This window comes from Neodiprion lecontei, chromosome 3, assembly GCF_021901455.1.
Source record: "Neodiprion lecontei isolate iyNeoLeco1 chromosome 3, iyNeoLeco1.1, whole genome shotgun sequence".
Classification (NCBI taxonomy): domain Eukaryota; kingdom Metazoa; phylum Arthropoda; class Insecta; order Hymenoptera; family Diprionidae; genus Neodiprion; species Neodiprion lecontei.
In genome coordinates, this window is record NC_060262.1 from 8,359,611 (window position 1) to 8,375,328 (window position 15,718).

The 15,718-nt window shown below is 38.4% G+C and overlaps 1 protein-coding gene across 6 annotated transcripts in view; it reads left to right on the top strand.

Moving 5' to 3' along the window:
• Positions 1–15,718, top strand: part of LOC107216528 (ras GTPase-activating protein raskol) — a 226,219-nt gene that overhangs the window by 96,122 nt on the left and 114,379 nt on the right. For 4 of the 6 annotated variants that reach the window (XM_046735810.1, XM_046735803.1, XM_046735807.1 and 1 more), the window contains exons 2-4: positions 1,946–2,061; positions 11,625–11,666; positions 15,063–15,249. In XM_046735810.1, coding sequence (XP_046591766.1) covers positions 1,946–2,061; positions 11,625–11,666; positions 15,063–15,249 — 345 coding nt within the window. Of the gene's footprint in view, positions 1–1,945; positions 2,062–11,624; positions 11,667–13,627; positions 13,725–15,062; positions 15,250–15,718 lie in introns of those variants that run through there. The other 2 variants (XM_046735804.1, XM_046735811.1) reach the window with 2 other exon arrangements.

Here is a 15,718-nt window from a genome sequence, read left to right on the forward strand (position 1 = left end):
TCCGAGGGGACAGAAGAATTTTTTTTTTGCGGGCTTATAAGTAAAAGGAGATGAATAGTTTGGACATTTTTAGATGGTTCTTTAACGAGGATTGAATTATCCTACGTTGCGTGGATTCGGTGAATGTCGAGAACGTGGCTGTGTATACAATACATATACCGCATATGTATGTGGTATAATTAAAAGTTGCGGTTTATAATTTAATTTGAAAGCGTGAAACGTGCGGCTGGAGTGCGCTCCGACAAAGTTATACGAATTCCTCTCTCTCTCTCTCTCACTCTCCCTCTCTCTCTCTCTCTCTCTCTCGTCGAATCGTGTTTCTGCATAACGAACAGTATATACGATTTTCAATACATAAGTTCGCAATTGATTTGATCGTGAACTCGCGAACGTGTAAAGCCTGCATCGAATGCCAATGAATCGAACACTTTACCCGCGGGAGAAATCTTTGGTCTCGATCACAAGTTTGTCCTACTTTCGTTGATCTTACGTAGGTACTCGCCTATAGGCGTATTATCGTTCAACCACCATCGCGTCGAACTAGTTACCTACCAGAGAACCATCGGATACCGCGGTTATAATAACAGGTGCTCGCCGGAAACTAATCCGCATCGTTATACGCAACTTTTTCATTTTGCCCCATACTCGGCGTCCTTTTCCTCACACAAAGACCAGCGTCAATTATCTAGGCCGTTGAATTTTCACTTGCCTCGAAAAAGCGATCGTGTTCGACTAATCAGGTTTGTTCGATAGCTTTAGGAAAGTATGGTAGGTAAGTTTGTGTAAGTTTGTTGTTTTTTCCACGCTCAGAAATGTCGGGTTTTGACAATTTTGATGTAAAAAATTGTACGAATGTTCAGTTGCAAGTTAGAAATTAAAAACTTAATTCATAACTGACATGGTAATAACGTACAAATCACATCTCATTTCGTTCTAATTACAAATGAAACTAAAAGTTGTAACTTATTCAGCCCTAAATACAAAACACAATTGAAATTGGTTTTTCATTTTACCTCAATTAGATAATAAAAATATCATTTTTATGCTATCCAGCCCCAAGTACAAATTTCTTATATTATCGTTAACCTAAAAGTAATTAATTACAAATTGCGTCCAATACTCTTTCAATGTATCCTGTAACATCATTACTGTGGTCATTGTCACTCGTCGATTTGCGAGATTCACTGTTAAAAACGTATGTTGATTGAACTTCCTACGAAGTCGAAGTTCAATCGAGATTGTCGATCCTTTTTTGATAATTGCAGAGCAAAATCAGTTTGTGAGGTTTACTCTACTTTTTCAATTAAACGAGGCTTTAATATCAATTTATTGTTGGACAAGCATTAAATTTTCGCACCAGCTGCAAGAAAATACAGTAACAGTGATCGTAATGAGAAAGAATAGCGACGGATACTAGACTTTCTGGTAACAGCTACAATCCTAATTTTCATTTAGTACCTAGAATTATATTTTTCGGTTGTGATAAACTATAAAAATAGTTAAGAACTGAGCGGTAACAGAAATTAAAAATTTCTCTCAATGTACACTGTATTGAAAGTTTTATTCGAATACGAAACAGTGAATTCATACGTTCTCCCTTTATTCTATTTAAAAATACAATAAATTTACCACAAAATTTAGTAAATTCCAATGAATTTTTTTCGTGTTTTTCTTATAAATACTATTAAAATTTAAGGTAAAAAATAAAGCAGCAGCCCTATCTCGTTGGTCCATGAACCGAGGTTCACCAGCGTGACAAAATTATCCCAGCTGACTGCTTGCGGCTCGCGTATAATTCTTCTCGTCTCACGTCGTCGACGTTGTTTAAAGTTTTAAACGGCCGTCAAGAAATTCATTGTGTACCCGTAATTCGAATTCCTTTTTCATTGCGCGCAAGTACTGTGACAGTTTTTTCATCTGTTTTCCGTTATCTTTACTTTTACAGAGGCGGATTGTTGCGTCGCTGAAGCTGGCGGCGAAGAGGCTTGCTGGGAACCGTGCTACTGTGTTCTTCTGCAAGATGAACAAACCCTCACCGCCTATCGGAGCGAAGACATGGCGGTAAGCTCATTCTCAAATATTACATTCTACCTGTTATCGCTCGAGGCGTGTTGGATACTCGTCGAGTAGGGCTTAAACGAGGAATTCTCCGTCATCACGCTAACTTTTTTTTTATTCAGTGGGCTTGTAGTACTATTTGAGAAAGCTTTCTATTAATTATTTCCGATTTTTTCGGACGAACTGTTTAGGGGATGCTATTTATTTTCCAAGTTGGTATGCAGAGCGAGCTATTGTATGTACAAAAATAAACTTTCCGGGCAAAACAGTTGTTCCCTTTTTTTCTTCAAAATTTGATTGGTTTTAAAAAGATAATTTCATCTATGTTGGGGTTGCCATTTTTCGGCAAAAAAGTTGATGAATAATTCGAATCCGAAAAAGGACATCGCTTGTTTTTTATTTAGAACAAAATGAGCGTCGTTTGAAACATGCCTAGGTCGTGTGAAAAAATTATCATCATAATGGAGTCAATGGTTTTATAAAAAAGAATTGAATGTTTAAAGAATATAACAAACAGTTTATTGTTCCGTTGCAATTTATAACTAACTGCCTATGAAACCTCCAATAATTTCGATTGTCGTGGATCATCGTATAAAATTATCCACTGCACTTTTGGCATTTCATCTTCCCTATTTCAAATATTTAATTTTTTTTATATAAAACCGTCGGCGCCGCTTTGATGACAATTTTTTTTTTTACAGGATCTGGGTATATATATAAAGTTGGTCATTTTTTCTGAATAAAAAACGAGGGAGGTTTTTTTTCAGATATGAGTTAATTTGTACCTCTTTTGTCACCGAATGGCAATCCCAGCATATATAAAATTATCTTTTCAAAACCATTGAAATTTGAAAAATAAACGTGACAACTTTTTTGCCCGGAAAGTTTTTTTGTCCGACCAATAGCGTGCTCTCTGTACCAACTTGAAAAAAAATGGCATCTCCCAACGGTTTCATTTGAAAAATCAGAAATTATTTATGCAAGGCTTTCTCAAATAGTACCACAGGCCCACTGGACATAAAAAATATCCGCCCTATCGACCAAAAAACGTTGCCGAGATGGCGGAGTGGGCGAAGTCTCATGCAGTATTTAAAATCAGAAAAATTGAACTACCTGACGTTAATGCAACCATGCGCTCCTATGAAAAACCATTACTTAGCAACTTCGGGTTCGTCTGGATTTTAATATATCGTAATAAAGGGCCCCTGTGCGTAATGAGCAAACATTGAGCCAAAGAAATCTTACCCCAAGGAATGAAGTGTGAAAAAAACGGAAATATTTTGAAAAGGGTTCTTGTTTTCGAATCTCGGGACTGACTATTTACACAATAATACTGGTCGATGCAGCAACGGTACACACGCAAACGAAATATTAAACATTTGGTGATGACACGACATTATAACGGCGTCAGTCGTGGCAGGATGTATAAGGGGTCCGAACACAATTTCGATACAATTTAAACCATGCGATGAAGCAAAATTTACTTAAATTTTGTTAACTACTTTATTTCAAAGTTATTGCGAAGATGCAAAACAGTAGTTTTGCTTCGTGCACGCGTCATCCTTATCTACTGTTTTTAACCTTGTCATAATTTTTAAACGTCACGCGAAGTCTCTTGAAATTCTTGGTGATTAACTCGTTAAGACGTTTGAAATCAATCAAGTTTCATTGAAATATTCCGAATTCTGATGAAGAATCACGGCAAATACAATCCTGAAAAATTTTATGCAACCCGATCGAGCGTTTAAAATCTTGCAATGAAATCGCCCCAAGTCTCATGCCAATCTTGCGAGTTACCGTGTTTGCACACGAAATTCATATTGACACATGGAGTCACCCGACAGTCTTACAAAGTCTCAAGACAGTCGTAAAATCCTTTGAAATCCGAATACGTCTTGTGATTTACTCCCGTAAAGTTTCACGAAATTCCACGGAGTCCTCTGAATTTTCCAAAATCTTACGTGAAACATAATAAAATGTCATAAAGTCAATTTATGTGATATGAAATCCCGTGTGTAGAATTCAGTGAAGTATATAAAGAAAGTTTTCTGAACGATATTGTACTAATTATATTGAAATCCGTGCAGTACCGAGTAATTTAACAAAGTTATGAAGTTCGATCGAAATGTTGTCGAGTTGGTACTTGAAGAGAAAGAAAACCGATTTCCTATTTGATTCGAGTAAACGTGTAATTGCATCACATAATCGTCAGTATACTCATGGGATTAGAAATAAACTTATTCAGTTTCACACGTGATTGAACAAATGGGTATTTACTTGATCTTGATGAGCAAATTTTCATTGGTGCAAGATTTTGCACCAAACAATCCTGCACGGAGAAAAAAGAATCCTTGAACCATGAAAATATGTCTTGTTTGAGTCCATTCTCTTCAATCTAATATCCCGTATTTGTTCCAAATACGACGACTTCAATTCAACAATTTCGACTCAGTTTGTTTGTCGAAATGATTTAGTCAAGCGAATTCTTTGATTCAACAAAAACCTTTCTTGTCACGAACGAGTGCAGTATCGATTCGAGTGAACCTTTCGACGTGTTTCCAAAATTGAGTCAACAAAATTCCTCCAAGTACTTCGAATAAAACAAGTACATGAATCTAGCCAACAAAAAATTTATATCGATTGAATGCCATACTTTGTTGATCTAGCCAGCGCTTGTTTGGAGTAACTGATTGAATAAGTTGCACTTGTTTGTTTACGAGGTAAAAGAAATACCACGTTCTTTGAAAAAAGTAAAGAATATATTTGTCGTAAGCATCAGTATACTGGTACTACAAACGGCCGCTAGGCGGCGAATTTTCTCGCTATGGAAAAGTAACTTCAAAGATAGTTGTAAAACCGGGTAATCGGCTAGGAAGTCAGACACGGATAACGTGAGATAAATTTTGTCATCAAACCTATTACAAACGAAGAAAGTATAATACCAAGGTTGGAGTCATTGAAATTAAAATTGACTACAAATAAACAGAAACGATTGACAAATGTTCAACTTATACTTCTACGTATACAACAACAAGTTTTTGGGTTTTACCCTTTAAATATTGGGTAAATCCCACAAAATCATTGAGTCAACAGAATTGTAAATGACATCATTCGAAGAATACGTTGTGTGCACTTGAGTAACTCTAATGTTCAATCGATGCAAAAGATTGTTGTAACAACATATTTCACAACCTATTACAACCGTTGAAGTCTTGACTCGACATAACGTGAATTAGAACAAGCTCAATTCGTTTCGATACATCAGTTTCATATTTTTAAAACAAAACGATTGAGGTACGTTCGATGAAATTTTTAGTAATTTTAATCTACCATTTCCTTGACAAAAAATTTACATTATCGGAAGGAACTCGCGCCGTGTTATCTTGAATAAATTGATAATCAGTATGATCATTCAAAGGCTCGATTCAATTTTACATCAAGTTGTCACAAGTATTTCGTCCGACATAAGTATTTCTTTAAATTAACAAAGCATTCCGTTCGCCGCATTCGGCTATAGGATTTAGTCGAATCAAGAGAACAATCCCTTGACTCAAACTTTCAAAATAAAAAGAACGAAGAAAACATGTTTCAAACTTTTGCCGATCGATGTCACGTAATACGAGTACAGTGAACACAGCTCGTATCATCAAGATCTGTACTATGGTACCTATGTGTACATGTGAGACGCCTCTCTCCCCGGCTTAGGTGCATGAAATATATAAGAGTCTTCCGGTCGATGAGATGGAGACGAAAGGCACGTAGCTAGTTGCAGACGTCGCTTATCGTCTTAGGAGGGCTGGGATGACGATGTGAGAGTCTCCCCAAGTCCCGATTGAGCTCTGCGAGCTGCACCTTTGCGCGTTACAACACCTACGTGAAGGCTCCCCCATTGCACCGGGAGAATGGTGAACCAATGGGACTTGCCGACGCTCCGTAATTCAATCGAAAAGTTTATCCAGGCTTCCTCCTCTCTGCCCGTCGCGCCGTTGCAGCAGCTCCGTTCGATACCCGGCTACCAGGCGAAGACGTGCTCGTCGTACTCGAGATGTTGGATTGCCAGGAGCAGCGGAACTCGTCGGGAAACAAAACTGTACGGTGGCATGTATTGGTGGATCCTTTGGTTCCTCTACGCGTCGCAATGTTCCATCGAACTCGACTGTCGATGTGAAAAGGGCGCGAGACGTGATGAGACACTTTATGGTTCGAATCTTGGACTTTTTATTAACGGTATTACATTGCTCGATGCTGCTGTCGCGGTCGTTTTGTGCGATTTCTACTGATTTGTCGAATAAAAAAGTTGGCTGTCTAAAAATCTTCACTTTTTCTTACGATGCGGTCGTGCATCGAGTATTCATCTAATTGTAGTATCCTTAAACTTCGAAGATGATATTTGAAAAATACTGGAATTGCGAAGAAAAGCTTTATTGTCGATACTTCGTCTCAAATAAATGACTTTGAGATTTTTCGAAATTCAACAGATTCGTCAGATCTCAACCTTTATTTTATACCATTTTCTACGAAGTCACTGAAACACTGTTTTTTTCTTCAGTACGTTGTATCGTTGAACGTTTAACTTCACAACATTGCACACTTCTTGATTACGATCAAAAAATTGTAATATGGAATTTATTACGAAGGAAAAAGAAGGAAATCCGTGTAAAGACAGTCTTCTGAATGAAATAACAACATAACATAACAGTAACATCAAACAAATTTTGTAGTAGATTTTTAACAATTTTAGAGTGATTTGAACTGACGCTGTCGTTTATAATTCCGGTATTTTGTATTTTTGTATTTAGAGATCTTGAGGATAACTTACGAATATAATAATTTTATAAATAGTCAATATATGATTGTCTCACTACAAAATTCATAAAAAGTATCGATTTGCAACCAACCAACTCTTTTAGCAAGAAAGTTGTCACTGCGTTCCAGATGCCAATCAATGTTGAAGCTTCTGGAAAATCCGTTCATTGATCTGTCACTTCGGTAGAGTTTTTTAGTTTTCCATTTCTCAATAACGAAAACGGCGAATCTAGTTCGTGAACAAAGTTGTCTAAAATTAAAATTCGCGCTCATTTTTCTGCGTTTCTTTGTAGCCAGCTGCCGTCCGACAAGTATGAGTTCAATAGTTTTCTTGTAGAAAAATTAGAAAACAGAATAAAAGTTCTCAAACAGCTTCTCTGTGTTCCAACGGCTATCTATTTATCTATCCATCTATCTCATGCTTGAAATGTTTTCGTGTCTCGTGAATTATTCCACTTCGAAAAACTTGAAACAATTGAAAATTCATACATTGCTTATTTATAGATTATAGGTGCGATCGAATTGAGCTGCAAAGGAAATTTCTGATATCTGGTTAGGAAAAAATTTTTGGTTTCTTTAATGACAGGTTTAAATTAAATAAAAATGGCGAATAACCTTGTTGAGATATATTTCTTTCGGTCGATTATCCACCAAATTTTTTGAAAAATAATGAAATAAAACAATTTCAAAAAAAAAGTAAGTTGAGTGATGAATTAAGTGATTGTCTCAGGAAATGATCTTAATTTGATTGTTTCCGTAATTTCTATGACAGAAACATCAAATTTCACAAATACCCGGCTCAATACCACTGATTCAAATAATTTACCCAAACACCTATCGTGAACAATAAATATAACTTAAAAAAAAACCACCACCTTTCACTTATAATTCGCTGCGAGTTCTTTCCAAACTTATTCATACGAGGTTCCGCCGCGTCGCATTCGCTATTCGAACCCCGTTGAATTTACTTTTATCCTTTCCTCGGCAAAGAGACGGGCGAATCGACTTTGTCTATGTCTGCGTTACGCGTCTGTGCCATTCGATATATTTTATGTCCTACCGCGAAAGGTGTAGCTAGGGATGTTTATTCCGGACTCCTCAGACAGACAGGGATATATAGGCGCTTATCGATATACCCACGTTTATACACCGGATCGGAAGTATCTCAGTCGTTTCCAAATTGAAGACGATTGAAGTCCGATCGTCGCGCGTGATAAAGTTGAACACCGAGACGACGATAAAGTGAAAAAAGAAAAAAAAAAAAATACTCGTCCCTCTATCGGTCACGTTTTTCGAAACTGCAGGAGTACGCTTTAGATTTCGGGATGAGAATCTTACCTGAGACAGGTTTGAAATAACTTATTTTTACATTTCACTAAGCATTTTTTCTTGTATCCGATCATTTTTGAATCGCATATATTCTTTGTTCGTGAATTTTATAATTTTCAAACTTTGTTCGTACATGTCTTGTAGCTCTCACAGATCTTTTGATTCAATTTTTGTATGTGGAGTCACAGTTCAGTTTAGTCCATTTAGTCGCTAATCTTAAACCAGGTAATTTCAACAATCTCACAAATTTTCTATTACCTTGTAATAGTATTCAGTCATTTTATGTTAATGATTTCTTCAGTTTGATGGTTTTTTTTTTTTTTTGTCGAGTTACGGATTTCGAGCACGTAATCGAGAATGAGAAATTTTACTTTCTTATTTTTTATTCACCGTTTCGGTCTACTTTATCAAAAATTATTTGAATGGAGTGTTGGGTTCTGTCAACTCGAAGAGAATGATTCCTCGTAGGATTGATAATGAGAATAAAAAATAGCGAAGATTAGTCGAAGTGTATTAAAATGTCGGACAATCGATTGAAGAAAAATTCAAGGACGATACCAAGCGAAGACGAAATAACGACAAATCAGAGCTTGAATTAAATCTAGTTGCTTGAGATTTTTCCACCCTTGCACCATAACGTTGCATCTTATAATTACCTACATCCGTAAACATCTGTAGGGTGGTAACGTAATATCATTGGTGATGTGCGCGTGCATCCATCCAAGCCTTTCCACCGCCCGCCATACGTATAACAGACGACGTGCAGAGTGGTTCTATTTCTAAGAGGATCCCTTTGTCTTATTGCGGGTTCGGTGCAGGTTTCACGGAGCTAAACAAATTCTTCCTTTCAAGGAAGGAACGAAGGAAGGAGGGAAGGAGGCAAGTAGTAGGAAGGGAAGCTGAACGAATGGGCTCCAAAGTGGGATGCGAGGTCCTCTGAGCGGGGGATGAAACTAGAGACGTCTAGGATGAACCCACCCACGCGTTCTCGAACCACGCCTTCGGCACACACGTAAAATGCTTTAAACCCCTCGCCTCCGAATGTGGGTTCTTCTTGGTCCTATCGAGCTGCAAAACTCTTTCACGCTTCCAATTTTTATATTGTTCCAGAGAGTGAAATGAAAGTGTGTATGAACCCGGGATTGTGCGCGAAACGACTGGGATAGATAGTTTTTGAACATCAAGTGTTTATTGCTGTAACTGTGTACGTATATTTGAAGAAAACTGAGGAATCATTCGCTCGGAGCAGTCGTAAATTTAACAGTTAGAAATCAAATTATAAATTGAAGGTACTGGAATGACTGAAATATTCTATGAAATAACGGGGAATATTTCGAGATGACTGAAGTCGTTGAACATCATTAAATTATTAATCAATGAAATCGTTCGAAGTCTTGCGGTATCCGCCAACCATTTCGATTCATTAACATTCTATTAATCGACTCTTCCGTTGATTTTCAGTTCACTGAGTGGTCTACACTGATATCCAATAATTCCTCAGTCTTCTGACTAATTTTAGCTCATTTTTTATGATTTAATTCAGAATTCACTCGAAATTACATGGTACCCTGAAAATGAAGGAAAGTCATATATTAAGATAGAAATCTTTCGAATTTAATGTTAGTGAATTGAAATCATCCGTTTGATTTCCAACGAATAAGGGAAAAACAGTTATTTCATAGGTTACTTCGCATCTTTGGATTTGTCGTCTGGAGTTCAATAAACCGTAACAACGCAAAATTTACTTGAATTTGAATAAACTGAAATTTTTGTTTGCAAGCAAAAGTTTGTTCGAATGTGTTGTGACGTTAAGGGTACTTCAACTTCAACCTCTCAAGTTACCCAGATTGCGAATACGTACTAAAAATTTTCTGTAATCGTGGTTAATCAGAGGAAAGAAACGGTAACTTTTGAGCTTGATTGTTGAACAAGATGTTCATTTAGAAACCAACGATTACAGAATATTCGACCTATGATAAGTTGGGAATTTTCAATACTACGCAACCGGAGCGAATTTGCATCTCTGGCAGTGTCTCATGCATCTCTTTAATTCTTCGTACCAGGGCTAATTGCCACTTGGTCTATTTCCTTTCCGCGATTTATTTACTCCTCTCCTTTGCTCTGCTTTGACGAGGAGAGTTAAGAAAAAGCTTTCGCGCTCGCGCGCACCTTGTGCACACATTCGTATCGTATTCCGAGAGACGAGAGCAGTCACGTTTTCTCTAGTGTAAAAGTCAGCCCTTGTTTACCCTGAGTCAAGGCCCACCCACCGGGCCTCTTCGTCGGCGTTGATTAAGCCAGCAGCCGCTAAGAGACGGGTGACTTTGCTCCCGCTGCCAGCACAGAGAGCCCACTAGTTTCAAGCACCAGAAGGACGAGACGAGAGGAATGGAAGGAGCGAAAGGGCGAAAGGACGAAGGGGCGAACGGCGAGGGGATGCGATTACTCCGTGTGTGATTGAAGTGAATTTCCATGTGTACGTTAGAACAACGACGTCTTACCATCTCTCCCTTCCTCATTCGTTATCTTTCCCTTTGCTTGTGCGCAAACTTCAGTGGCGCTGCACGAGTACAAGGTATACCCAGTACTTTGACGTATTCGTTCTACGGCCTGGGTGTCCTTTTTGAACTTTAAACTGTGTACAGTAAGCATTTCCAGAGTAAACAGTGTTCTATGTATATTGCTCACTATCGTGTATTAGCAATATAAGTAAGGATCGTCAGTATCTGAACTCCTAAATCATCTGGCTCACACGCTCGTCACGAGTAATAATCATTGTTAATATGATCCTTTACAACATGAATAACGGAGGAAAAGTTCATAAACTTCATAAAAGTTGGTCGGTGAGAAGCATCTGAATTGTTGGCGACCATCGAACACTCACGAATGATTTCTCAGCCCATGACACTGCTCTTAAAAATGGCGCAAGGAATCATGTTGACAATATTATGGTAGCGTTCAAAACACATTTCATACTGATAACACAGAGAGGATCTCTCAATTGATTTATTGCTCGCAAGTTTTTTTTTTCAATACCTTCCGGGTTAGGTATAAAATCCCATCATGATAATTACGAACGTGAAATCAATGGTCCATAAACTAACGATCTTTACCTAGGCATATTTGATAAGTTCATTTAACAGCGTTTGTCAGAAGTGTAGACGGTATATTGTTAACGTTGATCCATGACCATTGCAGACGGTTCTTTCGGACTCTGATTAAAATTTTTAATTGGAATACAGTTGATTTTAATTATATATTTCCCTTCTCACTGTTTGAAAATTTGGGTAAACCGGAGCCAGGTGAGACAAGGCGATTGTTTACTGGGAAAACAGGCCGTTCACCCTACCGTGAATGTACATGTGCTTAATATAACTATCTGCTATCTCTGCTCCAAGTCTAAGAAGTTTTACTAATTATCACGGACGCAGCTATTCGCTGGGACGGCGTGTATGTTCAAGTCTCACCCTAAGGTTGGTTCGTGATTATTTTTCTTATACTCCTAGCTGAACACACTTTCCCAGCTGACACCCTTCCCATGCACTAGTCCATATATTACATTTTCGTTATCTGTTCCCGTGTATGCTGCATCATTTACCGCTATCATTGATGTTGAAAGTGTTATAATATTCTAGTTTTTAACACGCATATATTAATGGTTTACAATTTGTCTGTGTTTAGTTCAGGTGTTGGTGCGTATGTATAACTATTTTCAAGCATCATTCAGACACTCTTTCTCGCTGTTTCTTTTTTTTTTTTCTTCTCTCTCTCTCCGTCGTTCCGTCTGACCTTTATAATAATATCTTTCATCGCACGTCCGTGAAACGTGGTACGTTATAACCGGATAAAGTTGATCCGGCTTCGTTTTATGTATTCGCGTTTCGTCTTTTTTCCTGTAATCAGTAAAACAGCTCCGTGGTGGTCTTGCGCCAAGCTCCGCGCGTTGTTGTTCATCGTTCGTTTCTATCGTCCGCGTTTCCATTTGCGCACGGTTTTCAGTTCTCATTTTTGTAAACTTAAAACTTACACCTTCCCGCCACGGCGTGTCGTAAGACTGCAAGGCACGGTATTACCACGTGATGAGTACCTACACGCGTCGTTGCTTGAAGTTCCACTTTCTCGGGAAACGTTTCACCGAAGCTGTTACTCACGCCACGGTAGGACCGGAAAAACAATAGAAAACAAAAACGGCTGTTTGAAAAAAAATTCGTGAAAACCTATTCGCGTTGCCAATTCAATTCCGGCTTGTGTTACAATCGCTAAGCGAAGGTTACGAAAGTTGTGTACACGCCGTGGGACATTCAAAGGATATTGTTCTCTCTTGCGACTTGTTCATTTATTTCTTCTTTATTTTCTTCGCTGTGGTTACATTACGCTGCTCTTCTAATTCACGCCCTGGAACGTTTGCGTTACATCGCTACGAGACTTGGATAACTGCGAACGTAACACCGTCGGTATGAATTCCTGTTGGTTAGTTGATAACGTCCAATTATAGTTTCAACTTAGTTTACAATTTTTTGATTCCATTACCTGATACTGATATACGTTATTCTTAAACACAGTGGGTAGAATGAAGAATTTTTCTATAGTCACACTTGACGTGTTTCCTGAAAAGAGTTTAAGGTTCTTGTTCGCTTCTTTGCCAGTCCATTCACTAGCAAATGATTGAAACTTGAATTGACCCGAAGGTAATAATCGGCTCCGGTTGTCAGTCCAGCAAGATTGTACATTTCAGAAAACGATAGCAATGCGACTGAATGTTTATTTGTCCCAATCTGTCAATGTAAATTCATACTGTAAAAAGCTTGATATTCCAATGAAGACCTGACGTTATTATTGAAACGGATTTTCGATAGTTGGTCAGATGTGATTACAGTTTCCCTGTAACTATGGTTGCCGGTAATCCGACCACGAAAGAGATTCTTGACCGGAAAGCTATTTTTCGAGTAAAATCAAGCTGCTCTAACCGTCGGTCATGAGGTACAGGCCATTTTTCGCAACCTGTCCTCACGACAATCGTTCAAAAAAAGTTGAAAATGAAAGGCAGCCGAGCATTTCGAAACTAGGTACTGTTATCACAACGAACATCTCGTTAAGACAACGAGTCGGCTAATCGGTGGGTCAGATTTCATGGCACGCGGGTAAACGTACTCTATACTTGTGCAGACATGGAAAGACACAAGCGCCTACAGCGTACGTTAACATTGTTGGCGACGGAGCGAGAATTACGTCATAGAATGAAGCTTAATGAGTGACGTCACCGTGTCGCCAGGTCAATTCAACAGTTTTCTCCAAGACGAACGAGCCACAACTTACTTTGCTCGATTACTTAGAAGTCGTCTCGCTGACCTGCAGCATCGCTAGTATGTTGTAGTCCTCGTCATTTTTGTTTTTTTTTTTGTCATCCTAGTTCAAATTTACGCTCGTTCAACTTCGCGATTCGGTGGTGATCAGGTACTCGGCTATCGACTCTTGGTTCAACTGCTGATGTCAACGAAGCAGACGCGGCGATGGATGTTGTTCGTGGATATGTGAGTGTGCGAAACGGTGCTGCAGTAAAGATGATTTTATATATTCTGACGGCGAGATTTATCGGCGCAAGGAACAAATTCGCCTGGATGACGAGGATCTTGTTTTATTGTTTTATCGTTTCATCGAATTCAGTCGTCAGATCGACTGACTTGTACTTGCTTTGACAGCTTGACGAGCTGGTTCGACAGATTTTCTCTTGACTGGCGCAATTCTTACCTGAATCATCGATGTGTCTGTTGGTAGTGTTTAGTGTAAGATACAGAGTTGTGAGTGCTTAGTACAAAGATATAGAAAAATATCCATTCAACGTGCGTGTGAAATGATTTTATTGATTTTTTCAGACTAAATGCACTGTTTTTGTAGTTCTCACTTCGCATTTATCTGGTAAAATATGACTGCAATGGAATTTCGGGAAATTTGAACTCTGCGACATGGTCGCGTATCACCGCGTTTTCATTTCGAGAAAAATATGCGATTTGGTATGGAAAAAAACAGGTACGGTAATGTTCATCAATAGGTTTCCAGTGGCTCGTTATTTTTTTAGGATCAAAGTTGGAACGAGTTTTCTTTCTAAACAAAACTTATGTGCCAATAAGTAGCGACGCAAGTGACAGTAGAAACAAACGATACGTTGATAACGGACGTGTAAAATTTCTGTACAAAGAAAAAAAGAAAACTCGTTTCAGGTTTGATTCAAAAACAACAATGTGTCACTATTAACTTATTAATCAACAATGCTGTACCTATTTCGTGTTATTGAACACGTAATTACACAGTCTGATAACAATCATTTTTTCATAATCATTGACAATACAAGTGCATAACTTCTGCAATTATCTTTTCCTCTTCACATGGATATTTGAAACATTGCAAAACCCTGGTTTCAGCGTTCTGCAACGAACCGTAAATTGGAAACTGAACATGCTGGAAATTTAAAACAAAGTTCAATATTTAACTTTGAAGTTTAGGATATATTCTCAGCTTTGCTTGAAGCCACTTGTGTATTCTATTCCCGTGTTGCAGCCGCCGTCGAAAAGGCTAAGTATACGTCTTTCTGTGAGTTGAAACTTGATAGCAAAATGGACTTCCTATGACAAGATTCAGATTTTGCATACAAAGATCTACTTACCGGACCACCCGAGTTTAGTTTAGATGTTACAAATACCGATCGGCACAAGTATTTTAATCACTCCATTCTGTCCCGAGATTCGTCCTTATAGATGTATGGTATGTTTCTAGTTGGGCTTCCTAGATGTTGACAAATGATCATATCCAAAATACTGTTTTTACTTCAGATTGTGAATTTGTATGCTGATTTTTTCCACCATAATTTCCAGCTCGGCGATGCGATGTTCGTCGAACTTCCTCGAGTTCGTCTCGACGGTGGAGCTCGAGCTTTTCGACAACACTGGGGCTACGAAACTCGGACGGCGCTTCCGCCGCCCCCGCTTATCGAAGAGGACGAGGCGGGCGTCGAACCGGAAACCGTTAGCCTGAGGGAAGCCAACACAGCATCGCCCATAGGTGAGTTACATACAACTCCAATTGATTTCGAAATTGTACATATTTCTGCGTGTGTAAAAAAAAAAAAAAAAAAAAAAAACTTGAAAACATCGCCGATGATTTTCATTTTAGCGTGCAGATGGAGTCAGGAAAATAGATGTCATTATTTCAATTTTTTTTTTTTCCGACTTGCAAATAAGTGCGATTTTTCGCTTTCTCGGTAGAGATAAAAAATATTATAGGTGTATGTATGTATAAGCGGATGTGAACAACAGCTTTTTGAAAATCTGCAAGAGAATTTACTCAACGAAAATACGACGGCGAGTCTGCCGTATATTCTTGCGAAATATTTATACCGATAATACTGCGGTACAGAGGGCAAAAAATAACTTATTTATTCATTATGGACAGAGTGTGTTTGTTATGCTCGCATGGCCGACGAGGATCGACACCTGCAAAAAAGACACACACAGAAAAAACGATTTATCTA